Source organism: Condylostylus longicornis, unplaced genomic scaffold (genome assembly GCF_029603195.1).
Source record: "Condylostylus longicornis isolate FDR11 unplaced genomic scaffold, ASM2960319v2 ptg000028l, whole genome shotgun sequence".
Taxonomy (NCBI): domain Eukaryota; kingdom Metazoa; phylum Arthropoda; class Insecta; order Diptera; family Dolichopodidae; genus Condylostylus; species Condylostylus longicornis.
In genome coordinates, this window is record NW_026577997.1 from 5,276,555 (window position 1) to 5,295,943 (window position 19,389).

The 19,389-nt window shown below is 22.9% G+C and overlaps 1 protein-coding gene across 3 annotated transcripts in view; it reads right to left on the bottom strand.

The window, feature by feature from the left end:
- The window catches only part of LOC129607804 (carboxypeptidase D), a 65,255-nt gene that overhangs the window by 19,361 nt on the left and 26,505 nt on the right, over positions 1 to 19,389 (bottom strand). Inside the window, exon 1 of one of the 3 annotated variants that reach the window (XM_055518983.1) lies at positions 1,905 to 2,817. The exons of 1 other annotated variant lie outside the window; for it this stretch is intronic. In XM_055518983.1, coding sequence (XP_055374958.1) covers positions 1,905 to 2,378 — 474 coding nt within the window. In that variant the 5' untranslated portion in view covers positions 2,379 to 2,817. Of the gene's footprint in view, positions 1 to 1,904; positions 2,818 to 19,389 lie in introns of those variants that run through there. One more of the 3 variants, XM_055518981.1, reaches the window with a different exon arrangement.

Consider the following 19,389-nt stretch of genomic DNA (forward strand, 5'->3'; position numbering starts at 1 on the left):
TTAATTTAAAATATGTTTATCTAATAAGATTTTACGCACAATACATTTTACAATTGTTGCATTATTAATTAAAGTTAAGTTGAGATTTATGAAAATTATTAATAATTGATGTACTATAAGTGATTCGGCTTAAGAATCATTCATGCCTAATAATGTTATGTTCATATATATCTTATTTATGCCAATATAGCATTGCCATCTAAAACTAATACAACAACATACAACATGCGTTTTTTATTATTTAAAGCAAAGTCTTCCGAAAATATGAATAGAAATTAAATTTCTACCTTTAATTTGGTCTACTAAATAATTTACAAATTGTGGCTCACTTTCAATATTCATTGAAAGTTTGTCATTTTTTTATGCAAAAATTTGAAGCCATCTACTGGAATTAACTACTAATTAACTACTATAACGTATTTTAGTTAGGAATACTTTCCCGTTTGAGTATTTACTATTTGAGAGGATATAGTTCAGCCCCAGAATGTTATTATGTATATTTAAAGTGTTATACATACGCTTTTAAATGGAACACTATAAATAATACGAAAATATTAAACAAAATATATAAGTAGGTATGTACATATATTTTTTGCATAAAAAATAATAAAAAACAACGGCAAGATTTCATTTATTAATGAATCAAGAAACTTCTTCAATAACATGTTAAATCCGGTTCTCATATCCTATAAATTTTAAATATATCTAATTATTTTAGTTATTATTTTTTTTTTTGTTCACATAATACTAAAATAAATGGCAAGTTGGTAACATAAAAAAAAAAAACACAAAATGTTAAATACAATATGTCAATCTTTAACATTGTATGACAACAATATATTTAAATATATACAGGATGCCGCCTCCCTATAACATGTCGGGGCATAAAAAAAAAATAAGGTTATAAAATATTTTTAAAATCTATGTTAAATTTATATATATTTCCATTGTAATATATTACACATACATATATATATATAAATATATATATTAATTATGTACATGAATTTTGTATATATGTACTTATAACGTGATAATCTGCAAGTAAATATTCGTATAGACTACAAAAAAAAAAAAAATAAAACAAAAATATAACATTGTAATTTTCTATTTTCTATAAGTATGCTATTTCTCTACTATCATCCTACGCGCATTTTCATTTATTTGTAATAAAATCATATTATGTAGTAGAGAGTATACGATATAACAGTAAACATATTATACATACATATATGTACATATAGCAACAAGATAATGAGAACCTCTATATAGTTATAATAATAACATTTTGTAAAACACAAAAATTTATCGATTTTTCAAGCAAAATGAATAATAATAAGAAGAAGAAAAATTCATGTAATTTGTAAAATATTATAGGAAACAAAAATCATTTCTATGTCTGTATGCTGATACGTCAGAATTCTATACTTTATTTGAATATTTAGAAGGTTAAAATATGCTCAAAAATTTTTTAGTTCTAATTTCATGTTTAATTTTTAAAGTTATAAAAATATTGAATATTCTACATTGAATTTTTGTGAATTTTATAGAAAATTTTATTTTTTAAATTTTCATTTCTTTAGAAAAAAATTTGATTTGATTTTCTTATTTTTTCTAATTTTTATTATAATATTTTTCTAATTTATATGTTAATAAGGGTATTAACTTAAAACAAAACAGAAAAAAGAAGAAATGAAAAAAATTGTCCTTTATATTATAAAATTAATACCCCCTATTGTTTTGTTTGATTTTTTTTTTTCTTACTGTTTTTCGCCTATATTTTATAACAAAAATCATGACTCTTACTGAATTAATATTAACAATAGGATAAAAATTAAAATAATACAAAATAACAAAAATAATAAAGGAATTATTTCTATTATACCTATATATATATTTTTTACCTGTGATATTGAAAAACCATCAGGATTCATTGTTGGCATTATATATATATCAGTTGTATCAATTAATTTTGTAACATCTGGTATTTTACCATCATTAAATAATAAATATTCAGTTAAATATATTAACATTTCACGGCCAATTGTTTCATCACCATGCATATTTGCAATATATTTAATCATTGGTATTAATAAATTTCTTTTATTAATATTACGACTTATTTTTAATACCAATAAATTTTGTCCTTGTAATGATCTACCAATAACAAATAATTTAGCAATATCTGGAAAATATTTTTCCAATCTTGTAAATAAATCTTCAATTTCATTTTGACTACGATAATGTGGATCATTTAAAAATGATTCATCCTCTTTTAATATATAACCATTTATTAATGAAATATTTAAAATAATATTTAATGTAATTAATAAATAAAAAGTTAAATTTAAAAAATTAATTGAATTTTTTGAACTCATTCTTTTGTTTTGTTTAACAATTCTTTTAAACTTTTATTTTTTTAATTAAAAAAAAAAAAAAAAACTTTTTCTTTCTCCTTTTTTTTTTTTATATTTTTTTTTTTTTTTTTTTGTAACTTTTGCCTTCTTTTCGCCTTGAAATTTTTTTTTTTATTTTCTTCCTTTCTTTTTCGTTGATTTTCACAAAATTTTGTTGATTTTTATTTTTCTTCCCTTTTAATTATGTAAAATTATTTTAAAATTTCTTCCTTTTTATTTTAATTAAATAAATTTAATTGTAACTTTTTTAATAAAATTCAAAATTAGAGGAAAATTTTTTGTTCAATTATTTTGTTGTGTTAAAAAAATTAAAAATTTTTTAAATTTTATTTTTTTTGTAAAAAAAAATTTGATTTTTGTTTAAATTTTGAAAATAACTTGGAATGAGAAAAAAAAAATTTGTTGTTGTTTTTTTTTTTTTTTTTAAATATTTACAAAAAAAATTCTTTTCGATGCGACTTTTTTCATGTTTTCTCTTTTATTAAAAAGTCCTGAATGAAAAATAAAATCTCATTAAAGAAAATGGAAAAAAAAAAAGAATTTTTCATGTATGAAAAAAAATTTTCATGAAAATTTAGAAAAGCTTTTTGTTTTTTCTTTACATTGAGATTTTTCTTATTTTCTTTTTGTTTTTGAAATTGAAAATAAAAGCTTTCATTTTATTAACCCTATTAGGATATGTTTTAATTTTTGTATATCAAATAAGTAGCCTACATTAAACTAAAAAACACAATTATATGAAGGTACGTACCTCTTGTCATAACATTACCAATTTACATAAATCTTATATAAAGAAATAATAATTAAGATATGAGCAGTTGTAAACACATTTTATACGGTAGATGGCTTTATATTTTTATGATATGGAAATATACATAATATTCTTTTCTATAAGTATATATATATACGAATGTTAAAACATATTCATGTTGTATTAAGTAAAATTTAATAAATTATAAAATTAAAAAAATTTTACAAGAATAAGCTAAATTAAAACTTTTCAAAAGAATGTCATTTAAATTTGATTTGCGCTACTGCAAACCGCACAGAATTATTCCGTATGAAGTGAAAACAGAACAAGAGCGATTTTCTTTAATTCTGCAGCGAATTGTCAGAGTTCATATAAAATATACACATATACATATAAAATGGAACTGTCCGGAATCGATTCCTATTCTAATTATAATTCGTCGGCGGTTTTTTTAACATTAACTGTTTTCATATCAGTTTGACACTATATACAAAATAACGAAAAACGTTCGCCGTTGACGTTTACCGCATTGGTTACGTTTTAACAATTACACATAGTATTTAAATAACATACAGTGTATTTTTGTCATACATAAAAATATTCTTGCTCATCAACAGGTTAATTAAAACTCATACAATTTTTTTTTTCTCTTTTTTCTTTTTTGAATCTCTTCATTGTTTAGAGAGGAGAGAATTTATTTTTTTTTTGTTTACTTACAAAAAGTTTTTTTTTTTTGTGTTCTTTATAAACTGTATAATAGTGTATGTATAGTGTATGTAGTGTGGAAATAATGCAAAAAAAAAAAGGAAAAATGAAAAACCCATAACTAAAAGAAAAAAAAAAATTTAAATGAACTTCCTTGCCAACATTTTTTTTTTCTTTCCTTCCCGTTTATTTTCGTTCGTTCTTATTTTTTTTTTTGGTAAATATTATATTACAATTTTTATTTAGATTGATATTGATAACATTTTGTATAAGTAACTAGTTAGTCCAAATTGAAAAGTTATAATGCTTATAATATTAAAAAAGAAGAACAAAAAAAAAAAAAAAACAAAATTCTAAAAAATTGATTCATTATTAAAATAATAATTTGTAAATGAATATAATGTATGTATGTATATTACACATATGCCACATACTTAATATGCAAATATGTACGTACGTAAATACTTATTTGGGTTAGCCTAGCTGCCCTATACAGATGCATATATGATTATATAGAAAATTTTTTAACCCTAATTTATAAATGTAAAATATGAGGGTAACTTTATTTTGAATCAGTTTTATATTTTTTAATTTTTTCTCTTTTTCACCTGCATATCAAGGTATTTAATTGAATATGTACTGCGTTGTACTTGTAATGTTATATGTAACCTTAATACAAAAAAATATTTAGCAAGAAAATATGTAGGTATATTGAATAGTTTAAATTCTAGGCCAAAAATATAGAAAATATTATATTATAATAGATTCGTAAGAAAGAAATGAACCTGAGTGAGGCATACTCTGTTACTTATAGGGTCAATTGTATTCCATCTTGTTCGTACATCATTTTGCACATATGCTTTGCATGTATGGTCACTCAACTAACGGACAAAAAAAATTTTTGAGATTTGCACTAAAGTCTTCTGCCTTGGGAAGACCCCATCATCCTCCCTTCCTTATGAACACAGTCTCAAATTAGTTCATTTAAATCACTTTAGTGAAAGACGAGATGTCGTGCGAGTATTTTATTCATTTTTCATCTTATGAAATCTGGCTTAATGTATCTTCGCATTTCAAATAAAATTGTTGCTATAACTCTAACTTGACGTCTCGTTCCTCCGATATTTATGTGCTTTCTTTTCGTAGGATCAATTATGGTAGGCATGAAAATGTAAGTAGAATGCTAAGGTTTACATGTTACAAATATAAATCATTTCGTTAATTTATAAACCAATATATTTGAACATGCACATACGTAAATATATAATTTTAAAAATTCAAAGTAAAATTTAAAATTATTACAATATTCACGTACTCGTCTATTAGAATTTCTGATTAATTGATTTAAAATAAAAAAAATTTTTAAAAATTTTATTTGAAAATTAATTAATAATTTTTTTTTTATTATTAAAATTCAATTTGCATTCAATGCGAAATTCTTTTTAACACTATTGGTATACACAATGTGTAGACAACTTTTCTTGCCATGAAACAAATACGATATTTACTTAATAATTTAAAATTTTTATAAAATAAAATTTTATCGATTTACTTACACCCATACTTATATTATTTAACTTATTTATTAAAAGAATAAAGAAAACATTCTTAAACGATTTATTTAAAAAAAAAATATTTTTTTTATTTACCACATTATTTGTAACTTTCCATTTAATTTAACAAGCAAGGTTAAAATTTATTTATTATAAAAATGTGCATTAGATTACTTGAGATAATTAAGGAGAATTTTATTAAAAATTAAAATTGGATCAAACAAATGGTTTTGTAAATTAGCACATTTCAACAAGTAAAACTACTGCTTTTGAAAAAGAATTTATTTACTTTTATTCATTAAAATATTTCAAATTATTGCATACATTTACGATGAAACCAAATATAATTGAAAGAGGGTTGAACATAATGGTCGAATTCAAGAGTTACATAATTACGCGGTTTAAATTCTAGAGGCTTTCAGATCTACAGGGTTTCAGAGACGATTTTGTCATTTCCAAGCTCGACTATAAGTACTAAGCCACACTAAAAGAAGCCAGTCATTACTTTTCTGTGTTTACCGAATTTAAAAAATGTTTGTGGTTTTGTTACAATAAAGAGTCAAAAAAGTGCATTTAGGGGCGATAACTTTTAGTTATAACCCCTACACGCTACGGAAAGTTTCTATTAAAAATATATTTATATAAAAAATTTTAACTTTCTACGGATCTTCTCCTACGAACAGGCAAAATGAAACTAATAAGAATTTTTTTTTTTTAATTTTTTTGGAAAAGTGCTAAAAATATTATTAAAGAAAAATAATATGATGGGGTTGCCATAATAAATTTTCAAATTTCCTTTTCACAATTAAATGCTTTAGGCGGCATTCAATTTTCATTATAAGACACAGGAGATAGAAAGAGAGATTGAATTAAAAAGATGAGAAATTTTGTTATATATGCACATACAGTGTATAATATATATATATTATATAATATAGAGTTCAATATGTCGGATCAACGGTAAAAAACCAATTCAATATTTCTGTTACATAAAATGCCCTTATTAATTTTATTAGAATTAAATTTGTTTGCAAAATTATATCACGTAACTGTTGTTTTTTTTTAATTAAAAAATAATAATAATTTTTGTTATTTTTATATATGTATGTACATTAGTGAATTGTACAATAAAAACATGACAAATGATGTTTTACTTATTATAACAAAAAAAAAATTTTTATGGTAACGATATTTTCATATTCAATTAAATTTTCTGCAAAATGACAATTATTTCATATTTGATCAAATCAAAAATAATTATTGTTGAATCAAAGAAATTATTTTTTTGTTCCCTAGTCAAAATCTATGAAGTTAAAATAATAGTATAATATATAAGGGTCTTTCAAAAATCACACCTGTGATGGTGTTTTAAAATAGAAAATACAAAAAATTTTAATTTTTAAATATTTTACTATATTTTTAATAAAAAATATGGTCCATTTGAAAAGGAAAGGCAAGGCGGAGGGCGAGATCTGTCGTCTCTGCCTTAAAGAGGAAGAATGGGGCGGTGCACTTATTGTGTTGGCGCAGCAGTTATTGAATGGGAGGCAATGGTTCACCTACTACTGGAGATGTTTCCGAAAGGGTTTTATGGCTCCAATGTAGTTCTTGCGGCTTGGTGGGGCGCACTATACAGCAATTTTTAATGTTGTTTTTACTGTTCTTTTTCTTCGTAGTCGTAATACTGCTGTAAATACGAATATTTCCTCCTTAAATGGAATTGCTTATATGTTTGAGTTTACATTTGGTGGTACAAAATATAAGTACATACACATATATATACAAAATAAAAATTTGTTCCGCTTTTAATAAGATGATGAATAATTTTTCTGAGTAAATTGAAAATAGAATTTTACTTATACAATAAAATCCGATTTATTTATTTATCAAGGATTTTTTTTTTTTGTTATGCATTTTTTTCTTTAAAATTTTTGGAAATCGGAAATTATTTACAAAAAAAAAAATTGTATTTTCTTACTCTTTATTTGAATTTTAAAGAGTTTTAAATAAAACAAATTCAAATTATTCAAAATAAATAAAATCTTAATAATAGATTTTTTTTTGTGTTTCAATTATTTTATTTAAAAAAGATTTCTATATAGTACAAAAGAGGCAACAATTCGTACATATACATATATAATTGTATAGAGCAGAACATTTGTGTTATACCATGAACATACAACAATTAAATATCAATTTGTATGTACCTAACTTACAGCAGAATATCTATTAAACGAATACTCCTATCATTTTATTATAAATAACACTTAATCAAATTTGAATGTTCATTATATAGAAGTTTCACTGCATTCTAAAAAAAAATTTATAATTGTCAATTATTATTAAATTAAATTAAGAACCTATTTCATTTCTTTTATTTTTATCTTTACCACAATATTTCTTTTTTTTTTAATCTATATAAGTATATATAAATACTTGTATATCAAATTATATTCAATTACATGTTCGAAATACCCATTAGATTACACACATAATATGTTAGTATATGTAATTCCCTTAAAGGTTCGTTTCATTAAAAATTTTCAATTAATTCAAATTAACATCCTGATTAATATTATTGTTATATACCACTAACAATCATATTATATATATTGATACAGTTTAAGTATTAATATATAAAAAAATATCTACTTATATGTGTGTGTATATGGAATATGAATTAAAGAGATAGTGTTACAAATTGTATATATTCTCTTAAGCGATAAAAATATAAAAAATTAACTCTTCATTTACATATATGTACGTCTACAGTATATACGTATATGTTTATCTCTTTGATAAGGATAATAATATAAATTTCTCGAGGGTTTTTTTTTTCTCTCTGTTACACATATATTTGTATAATTAATTTAATTATAGTAAATTATTATGTGTATGTATATATAGGCAAAAAATGTTAATAAATTAGATATGATACCAAAAAAAAAATAATTTTTAAGAAATGTACCGATTTATGACCTTATGAATTTAATTGATTACCAAAACTAAAGATCTGTAAATTTCTGGGGGAAAAAAAAAAAATTAGGAATTAAAGACTTAAATATAAAATTTAAGCAAATTTTTTAATAAATAAATTTAATTTTTAAATAAAATACGAATATTTTGTATATAAAATTAAAAATTCATTAATATTGTAGAAGTACACATTTAGACACTTGTTTATAGCTTTTATTTTGGTTATTATTGTAAAAAGACTGTACTATAGTTAAAAACACGGCAGGTTGAATTTGCTGAGTATAGGCTACTGCTCATAAATACTTACTCATAAATTATGTTTTTTAAGAAAATAGTCGATTTTCAATAAAATCATCTTAAATTACAAATACTTTAAAATTTTTAAACTTTTATTAATAAAATATTACTAACAGTCCCATATATTTTTTAAATAACACTATACATGATGTGATTTCCTTTCTATTATATACAAAAATTTTCCATTATTTTCGATTTTCAAGAACAAAACTCAAATAAAAATTAATCATTTTATAAAAAAAAAAAAATCAATTTAAAAATAATGTTCATACATACGAGTACATATATGGTTCCAATTATTCATTATTAAAATTTTATACATGGTCCCGAGACAAGCAAAAGATAACAAAAGCAAAAAGGATTGTTGAATTGAATTGAAAGCGATCATTTATGATATTTAATGCTTAAATACGTAAAGCTTTTATTTTATTGACGTTCTATAAGTATGGCACGTAATATATTCAATCATATTTTTATTATGAATTGTATCAACTATATTTGTAATAATATACTTATGTATATACGTATGTAGAAATTCGTTATCCTTTAAGACTTTCTTGTCAAAATAACAATTACTTTCATTTGGTTATTATATTTTTTTTTTCTCTTATATTTTTTCAATTTCGCATTGTATGTAGATATAAGAATGTAGATTTTGTACGCGTAGATACATATGTATATATATATTTGAATATACTCTTGTTTTGTTCTGTTATATTACATATGTAGTTAAATATATAGGAAATCAATTAAGTATTATATTCTTAAAATATGCAATTTTTTTCAAATAAAATATTATAAGTGTTTTTCCTCTTAATAAAATTGTAAATTTAATTAATATTTTATTATTACACACCCAATTCTAATCAAACAAAGTAATATTGTTTTATTTGTTAGATAGCCATAAAAATATACACATATGTGTATGAAATAAGAGGAGCAGTTTTAATTTAGAAATTAAATAGAAATACGCTTTTGCAATATTATTAAAGAATTAAATATAGAAAATTAATTTTAGAAATTCAAATGAAGTTTCAAAATTATATGAAATTTATTTGCTACAATAATAATTATTTTAATTCTTATTAATTTACTTATAATTCACCTTCCTCAGCACTCTCCACTTATCTCAGCTAGCGAAGATACATTGAAATCTCCTCCATTTTCCTACTAAACATGCAAGTGCCGTCTCTTTCCAAATCCGCATTCTCCTTATGTTTCATTAAGACTTTCAATAATTACTGTAAGAAACAGCAACTATATATAAAAATATTTTGAAACAGTAAACAACAGTATTCTAATGACACATGTCAATAGACACTGTTGAGGAGACAAAATTCTGTTGACACATTGTAGCTGCCAACTGTTATAGCTCTCAAAATTGTATAAGATAAGATTTTTACTGTGCTCTACAAATCAAAGATTTTCAAATTAAATGGCGGCATTTAATATTTATTAAATATAAATTAGCATTTTTAATGCCAAATTTCAGATGATCTATCTACTGAATATTAGGTTTTCCAATTACTTGACACAAAAAAAAAATTATGTGTGAACATGAAATTGTGATAAAATTGAAAATGTGATAAAAATTAACCTCATTTTTAATTTAATTGCTCTATTAAATATTATGAAAAATTTAATAGAGAAAATTGTTCTCTCTTTTTATATTATTAATCATTTTGTGTTTATTTTACACCTTTCCTTTTCTATTTTATACAATTATCATAATCAAAATTCATAACCACGTAAAATAATTACAATTTTAAATATGAAAAACCAAAGAAAACAAGAATGAGAACAAAAAAAAGAGATTGTAAAATATTGAACGTGGGTCTTTTATCTTAAGGGTCCGATTGCGTTTATATTATGTTTTCATTTTTTTTTTATAAGTCAACCCGTTTTTCTTTTGTCAGTGTTTTTTTCATCACTTTTCTTGCGAAAAAGAAAACAAACTTTTAAAAATATTGTTTTAGGGGCTTTCCCTTTTCTATTTTTTTTTTATTTCTTTGTGGTTAAATATAGAAATTATATAAGCATAAATTTTTAATCAACAATCAAAAACACAAAAAATTTGATTATTATCAGATATGGTTCACGAAAAAAAAAGGGAAAAAAAATTGTTATAATTTATTCTTAGAAAATATGAATGAAAATTTCTTGCATTTCTATATTCTTTGATGATGAAAAATTATGTGATAAAAGAGTAATAAGATAAAATTTTAATTATAATTTTAACTTTATCATTATACAGAATAAGATAGAAAGAGAGACAATATAATAATAATAGCATTTAAAATACAAAATATTAAAAATTAAATTTTCTTTACAAATTAATTACTTAATTATTAATTTTAAGGTTATAGAGATGGAAATGATTTTTTTTTAAAAAATTCATTGAATATTTTATTTTATTAAACCTTACAACTTTTTATTAGGGTAAAAGTTATTTATAGACTTGGTTTCGAATAAATTTTTTTTACAAATATTTAAATAATAATTTAATATTAATACTGTTAATTAATAGAATTTGGGTTATTTGTGAATTTAAATATAAAAATATTAAATTGAGCGAAAATAACAATATTTCATATAAAAAAAATTTTATATTTTAAAATTTTCTTTTAAAAATAATTTTTGATAGATGAAAAAGCATGATTTTTCATTTAACATTTTCTTGATTCTAAAAATTATGAAAATTTCATAATATCACAATGGCGCGACTATCACGCCATAATGGCAATCAAATGAATTATTATAATGATATTAAAATAATATCACACCGTTTTTATATTACTCCATTTAATTATCATGTTATCCCATTTAATTCTAGAACGGCAGAATCAACTGTTCACTACGGAAAAGGCAGACAAAGGCAACTGTTTCGTATTTTGCATATAATTGCACATACACATGGAAACAGATGATGTCAAAAACAAAAAAAAAACACGAAACAGTAAAAAAATTAGATTACTTTATCGCCTTCGGTTGAATTTGCGCCAATAAATTCGCTTCATTCTAGTCTGTAAATCGCTCTTGTTCTGTTTTCAACTTATAAGAGAGATAAAAAAAATTTCACTCTTCTCTCATTATCTAAATCAAAATGACTTACTTAATGTCAAAATATCAACATTTTTATGTCACTTAATACAAAAATAAATGTACTTATGTTAATTCTTTAATTAATAAAGTTTTTTTATGATTATCAAGAACAAAGAAGAACAAATACATTTCTAATAATAATTGATAGCTTCCTTTTTTTTTGGTTATAAAATTCTAGCATATATCCCTCACATTTCATTTTTATTTATGTATATACATACTCGTATAAGTAAGTAATTATGTAAAAGAATTTTTACAATAATTTACATAATATTAATATGGCAAGGTACCTTAACTAGTAAAATTAGTTTTTAGAAAGAAAAAGTTTTTAATTAAATAAAAGCTAAAAAAGAAGAAGCAAAATAAAATTTAATATTTTGTAGACAAAATAAAATCAGTTTCAAATAGAAGAAACAACCAGAAGAAAAAGATGAAGAAATATCAAAAGTTTTTGCTGAATAATTTTGTGAAAAATTCTTTGTGTAATTCAGAAAAGGTCAACGTACATCACCACACCTTTTTCTTTCTATTACAATAAATTTTACTTATTCTTGAAATTTTTGAAGGAAATTTATGTTTTTCATAATTTTCTATTCTATTTTATTCTATTTTATATTTTACGTTTTTAATTGCGTTGTTTACCCACAGAGTACCAACAAAATTTGAAATCATATTCAAATAATTTAATAACCGGCTAAAACCAAAATTAAAACCAAAATCAAATATAAATTTCAATATATTTAGCAAAAATTTATAAAGAAATTGTATAAGCTTGCAATTTAAATTAAAAATAATTAGCAGGGCTATAAGAATGACTGATAGAGTCGGTGATGTTAGGAAGGGCTCATTTGTAGGATCGCTCAGAGAACTGGTCTCATTGAATGGTACAGACTTGAGGTTGATGGTTGAAATTTTCAGAAAATTTTCCTTATAACATTACGCTGCAATATTTAAAACTATTGTCGTGTATGTTGTCTATTAAGTTAGAGCTTTCTCGTCATTAAGTATTTTATTTAATTATTGAATTAAATACTTATTTTTTTTTAGCACAAAATTTTACAAAATTTCTTTGTTTATTCGAATTTATTATATGTACATATATGTAAACATAAAAATCGTGTATAACAGTATTTAATTTGATATTGATTGTATAATCTAATAAAATAATAAAAAGAAAAAAAATCATAAAACAAAAAGTTACGTGAACTTTTATTCTGTATACTCTTAAATAGATTTTCAAATATAAAATTTTACTCAGTCCCTTTGATTTAATAATGTATGTTGTACTCGTATACCATATAAAATACTAATAGTACATATTAATGTGTGTATATGTACATGGAATTTTAGAATTATAGCTTAAGAATGGAAAACATTTTCTCATCACATAATATTTGTGAATTTAAAGGTTTTTAACATTTTCCTTTTACCTATAACAATACACACTCAAATTTTATCAGTTACAATCACGTATACACATACATTAGTTTCATATGCATACCGAGAAATACAAAGAATTAAATCACAAAATGTCGTTATTGTTTGGAAAATAATTTCAAAATATTTCAATAAAATCTTTAAACATTGAGCAATTTTTCATATATATTAGACGAATTGCTTGGGCCAAGCATCAATTGCCATGCAAATCAATGAGTGCCAAAAATCATTTAGACGCCCAAAAGTGCGATAGTGGGACAGTAATACTTTGTCCTATATTTTAGTTCAGCTTATCAGTTAAATCAACAAGTTACGTGTATTATAATTTTACTAATTAAATCAATGAATTTGTAAAAAAAATAATAAAATTAATAAGTAAGTTAATTGATAACTTATAAAACAAAAATTATATTAATTATTGTTTATGAAATAAATTCCATTAAATTACAAATTTCTCTAAGTTTGACATTTTGTAATTGATTTAGCTTCATTTATAAATCTTCCGTGTGGGTACTAAACTGACAAGCACGTGTATACGTATCCTTAATTCTTAAAACTTACGAAAGCTCAATCATACCACATTTCCTTGTTCTTTCTCCTTTTTTTTTTTTTTTGCTTTTTATATGTTTTATTAATGATATGCGCTATTCTTTGTTATACATATACATATAACCATTTTGCTACTTTAATTTTATATTTTATATATATGAACAGGTCATATATGTGATGTATATATAACTATGTATATCACCTATGTTCATATACCACATCCTTTTTTGTTTTTTTTCCTTGCTTTGTTTAAGACCCCCAGACATTGTGTCAATACTAAAGATTTTATTGCCCTTTGTTTTATGAGTGTGCTGATTGAGTTTCTTTTTTTTTTTCTCTATATTATTTTGTAAAAACGTACAGGCATACCTTACTTTTTACGATCAGTGTTAAATTTTGTATTCATACAAGTATGTTTTTTTCAATCATACATGTATGATTTCTTTATTTATACATGTATGATTTGTATTCATACATCAAAATATACGATTTGTAGTTGAAAATCAAGCATTTTTGTTATTTTAAAGAGATTGGATTTCTAAAGCAATGTAATTTTAATTCTGCATTCCTAAATAGTTAAGAAAATTCCGGTCCTGTGTAAAATCGATTCTGTTGTATGGCAACGAACTGTTGTATTTTGTGTGAAAATTAAAATTCATCAGTGAAAGATCTCGTACAATCATTAATGGAAGATCTCGAATAAGTAAGTTACTGCTTCCTAGACAGATGTTCTACCACCTGGGCTATAGTGAATAAAGGGCTATATTTAAAGCAAGTTGAATTTTCTCATTTGGCGATCGTATCACTGTATAATATTAAATATTCCGAAAATTAAATTACATGACGTCATATTATTTTAATGAAAAAACTATAAAAAGTATCAAATAACATAAAAAAAAACAAAAAAAAAACGGAGGGTGAAAAAGGATTACAATAAAATTACCATAAAAATTTTGTGTCTTTTGCGTGGGTCTTGAAAATTAAATTATGTGTACATATATATATACTTATTTGATTTTAACCAACTTGTATATATGCATATATATATATATATATATCATATTGGTATAAAATTTCAATATCAAACCATAAATAATATAAAATTTTTGTTAAAATAAAATTATTTTAAGGATTTAATAAAATAAAAATGTATTGTGTGTGTTTGTATTGTTATATTAAGTGATTTTTCGCTGCCAAATTTTTTTGTTTATAAATAAAAATTATTGAGATTATTTTATGTTTGCTTCTGAATTAAATAATATTAAATGTTAAAAATATATTATTTTCTATAATAAAACATAATAAAAAATGTTAAAAAAAAAGTTAAAATTAAGTTGTTTGCTTTCTTACGTTTTACAAATCAAGACAAGAATCAAATTATAGAGCATGCCTATAAAGCAAGAAAAATTAAAAGAATCCCTGTTTTGTATAGCTTATTCCAACGAACCGCTGTTAACTAGGCAGTTCAAATCTGAGGAAATTCTTTTAATAAAAATTTTAAAATGCTTTAAACTGTTCAGAATAAGGCAATTTAGAATATGTTTAGATATAGACAAAGAACAGCGTCGCGGTTTATTTATAAGAATAACAACAACTTTCCAAAATCTCTTGATGGATTTTCTAGCTGGCCATACAAATATGTCTCACATATATAATTGTGTAACAGAATTGATACTAACGTAAAACCAACAACAATCAGAAAATTCGAATCATGTCATTTAAATCCAAATTAATTAGCCATGATAAAATTTATAGCAGAGCTCACAATATCTATAAAAACATACCAACTGAAATTAAAAACATTACTGAACGTCACTGAAAATAAAAGATGTGTAGAGTTTTTTTACCCTGACTTAAAATTTTAATATTTAACTAGAAATAGATTCTTTTTCAAGTTATTAGAATAAAATTTTTGCTCTATAAAAACAACAACTTCACAAAATTTTAACACATAAATTCCATTAAATTTATAAATTCTATATATAAGTACGTATACATGTACTTTAATAATACCTAGACTAATTTTGAAATATTATTTAATTTTTTGCTATAAATTAATGTTAATATATAAATAACCCCTTTAAATGAACTCATTTTGAAATTTAACAGAAAACAAAATACCCATTCAAACATATTATATATAATATTTTGTGGATATACCATCTATTTAGGGAAATACAGGATATACACACACAATCACCATTGTTTTGTACATGGTCCAATTATCATTTTTCATACAATATGAAAAATCTAATATATAAATCGAAAAGTTATTTTACCTTTCGTTTAACAAAAAAAAAAAAATCAGAACAAAATAAATAAAAAGTTTTTTTTTTTTTTGGGGTACCTACATGGGTACATTATTTAATTTTAACTTTTGTAAAGGTACAAAAATATATATATTTAATTGTAGGTACAAATAACCATTTATATAAATCATAAGAGATTATTTTTTTTTTCTCTTTCTTTTTTCATTTAAAAATAGATGTGTTCTTTTTAAAATAAATTAAAATTAATGTTTAAGTACATATAAAATAAATCCTTTTATTTTTATTTATTTATTTAACCCATAGCAGGTTAAATTATATTTAGCACAAATCTACAGAGAACTAATGTATATATGAAAAAGGAACATACAACTAAAAACCTTAGGTTACAGGAAAGTAAAATGGATACAAAATTTCTCAGAATAAAATCCAATTGAAACATTTTCATTCTCCTTATGCTTACAAATTATTATCAACTTGATTTATACATAATGGCATTTATACTTAATTTGATTTTAATCACAATAACCACTCATAATTAATTTATATAAAATTCGAAAATGTTTCTAACACATATCAAAAACACGGTCTATTCTGAAATGTCAAAAAAAAAATTTTTCTTTCGATATGTCATAGTTGTCAACTTGTCATATATATTTGTCAAAAACAATGATTGAAAATTGAAAAATATCGAAAAATATTTTTTTTTTGGTTTTTGCCAACTTAATATAGATCATGTAAGGTCTAAATTAAAGATTTACGATAAATAGTACTTTGAAAATCCTCTGACGTTTTTCATGATATATTAAAAAAGATATGAATGCTATGTTTGAAATATTTAAGTATAAGGAGAGAGATCGTAAATCTCTTTTACTCGCAATCACATTTGTTCGTATACCCTTCCTATAATAAGAAGTACTAAGAAGTCATAGCTTAATATATTCGAATAGTATTTCTAAATTAAGTGTATTTTACACTTAAAACATACATACATTCTTACAATATATAAAATAAATTCAGTTTTTAATCTATCAAATTTCAACTTTAATTAAAATCAAACTTATATACATACATATATAAAATATAATTAATAATCTAAACAATTTAAATTTATTATAAAATTTTAAATTTAATTAAAAATCTCTTTATCAAATCTCTACCAAAATCATGTTTTTATTAATATAATTTTTTTAATTCTTAAATCCCTAATTTTCTAACTCATTTCTTATAAATTTTCAACACAATTTGAGTAAAACAATCAAAATGTCTTGAAGCATTTTTCATTTAATTTTCAAAATAAAAATCAAATATTTTTTTAAAAATAATTTTTTAAAGCTTTAAAGAAAATATTTTCTCTTGAGTTTTTTCTTGTTTTCCTTAAAATGATTTCTTATTATCTCACCTATGTTATCTATATCCTTTTTTGCCTCGTTTTTTTTTTCTTTTTCATTAATCATATCTTTTTAAAATTATATTACATTTAACCGAAAAATAAAAAATATAAAAAAAAAAACAATTTTTCTCATATTTTTCATTTAATCAAAAATGAAAAAAAAAATCACAATAAATTGTGTATAAGAAGAAAAAATGAAATGGAAAATTTTTTATCCTTTCAAACAATTTACGTCTTTTACTTTTCGGTCCTTCTAAAATAATATGTAAGTGTATACGTTACGTATAACAATATTATTTTGATGGAAGATTTTCTACAAAAATAAAAAAAACAAAACAATAAAAATATTAAAGATTACAAAATAATGAAAGAAAATCAACCTGCAGCAACAGGATATCAAATATTGTCTTCGGTCAAATTAAATAAAACAAACGAAAAATGAAAAAAAAAAAATGAAAAGCAAATATACAACTTACAAGTAAGAATAAGGGAAAAAAAAAATTTTTTTATGATTATCTTTTGGCCCCTACATCCCCCTCCACTCATACTCCAACATCGTAATTATTATATAAGTGTGTATAATTTTATAATATTGCGTGATGATACCTTTAACCATAATCTGATATTAGAAACAGTATAAAAATAAAAACTAAAACAAGTAAGGCTCAATGAATGATTTTTCCAAAACAGCAAAATTTATACAACAAAAATTTAAAGTCAAGATTATTTATCAAGACTGTTGTAATTGTAAATATAGAAAAACTATGGCATGTCTCTTATTTTGCGGTACGGTATTTTATTGCATTACAGCGACACCGAAAGGCCCCATACGGTATCGGAAAATTGAATATTACATACCATTACAATTGAATGAGAAATATAATTTTTAATTTTTTAAATAAAATTTTGAATAACTATTACAGTACAAACAAAAAATAAAATTGCGATAAAGACAAAGACTCTTGCCGTGGCAGTGCCGCTGCAATTTGAGTAAACATTATGTGTTTCAAATGAAGTACTTTGAAGAATTTATTTTCTATATTTAGAAAGATTTTGTTCCTACATTTATCACTTATTTACACTTTTATAAATATTTTGTTGAAAAAAGGATAATTCTACTGTAGATAGAAGCGTTGGAAGCCATCGCGATGGGTGCCCGGGGGAAATGTTTTCTTAACTCATTAGGCTTCCTTGAACATCCCATTTACAAAAATTTAAACTAATTAAATTAATACAAATGTTTAATTTAAAAAATAAATAATAAGTACAGACTAATTATAAAATTCAATAAAGTTGGGTCAAACCAATGGTTTGTATTGCAGCACTTTTCCCTTCAACAAGTGAAAATTCTGCTTCTAAAAACAGTCTATGTATATCCACCACACTATTAAAATTGTTTTCATTCATATACAAAACTATTTCTAGGATTGCATATATTTAGGATGATGCATACATGCAGTCTTTGAAATAAAGCAAAAATTAATATAAAGTGGGGTTAACATAATGCTCGATTTTAAGGGTTAATTGTGTGAGTTAAGAAAAATAATTATATTTTTTAATGTCATGGAATTTACCTTTAGCTTCTTGTGTTTATAGAAATTTGAAAATGCTTGCGGTTTCGGAAATATAAGGTGTCAAAAACTCAAATTTTACAAATTTCAAGAGGCCATAACTTGAGAGGGGGTGGAGATGGAAAAAAATTTTATTCTAACGAAATGAACTACTTGTTAATGTCTAAAAGCCCCTAAAATTTCAAGCTTCTACAGGCTGGGGTCTAGAAGAAAAGCGACATCAAAAATTTGGAAAAAAAGGACTTTAGATAACGGTAAATTTGAACGGCCATTTTGTTTTTCTAAAATTTAACTATAGTATACCGCGGTAGGGGAAGCAAGCCACTGCCTTTCTGCGTTTGCAAAATTTCAAAAATGCTTATGGTTTCATT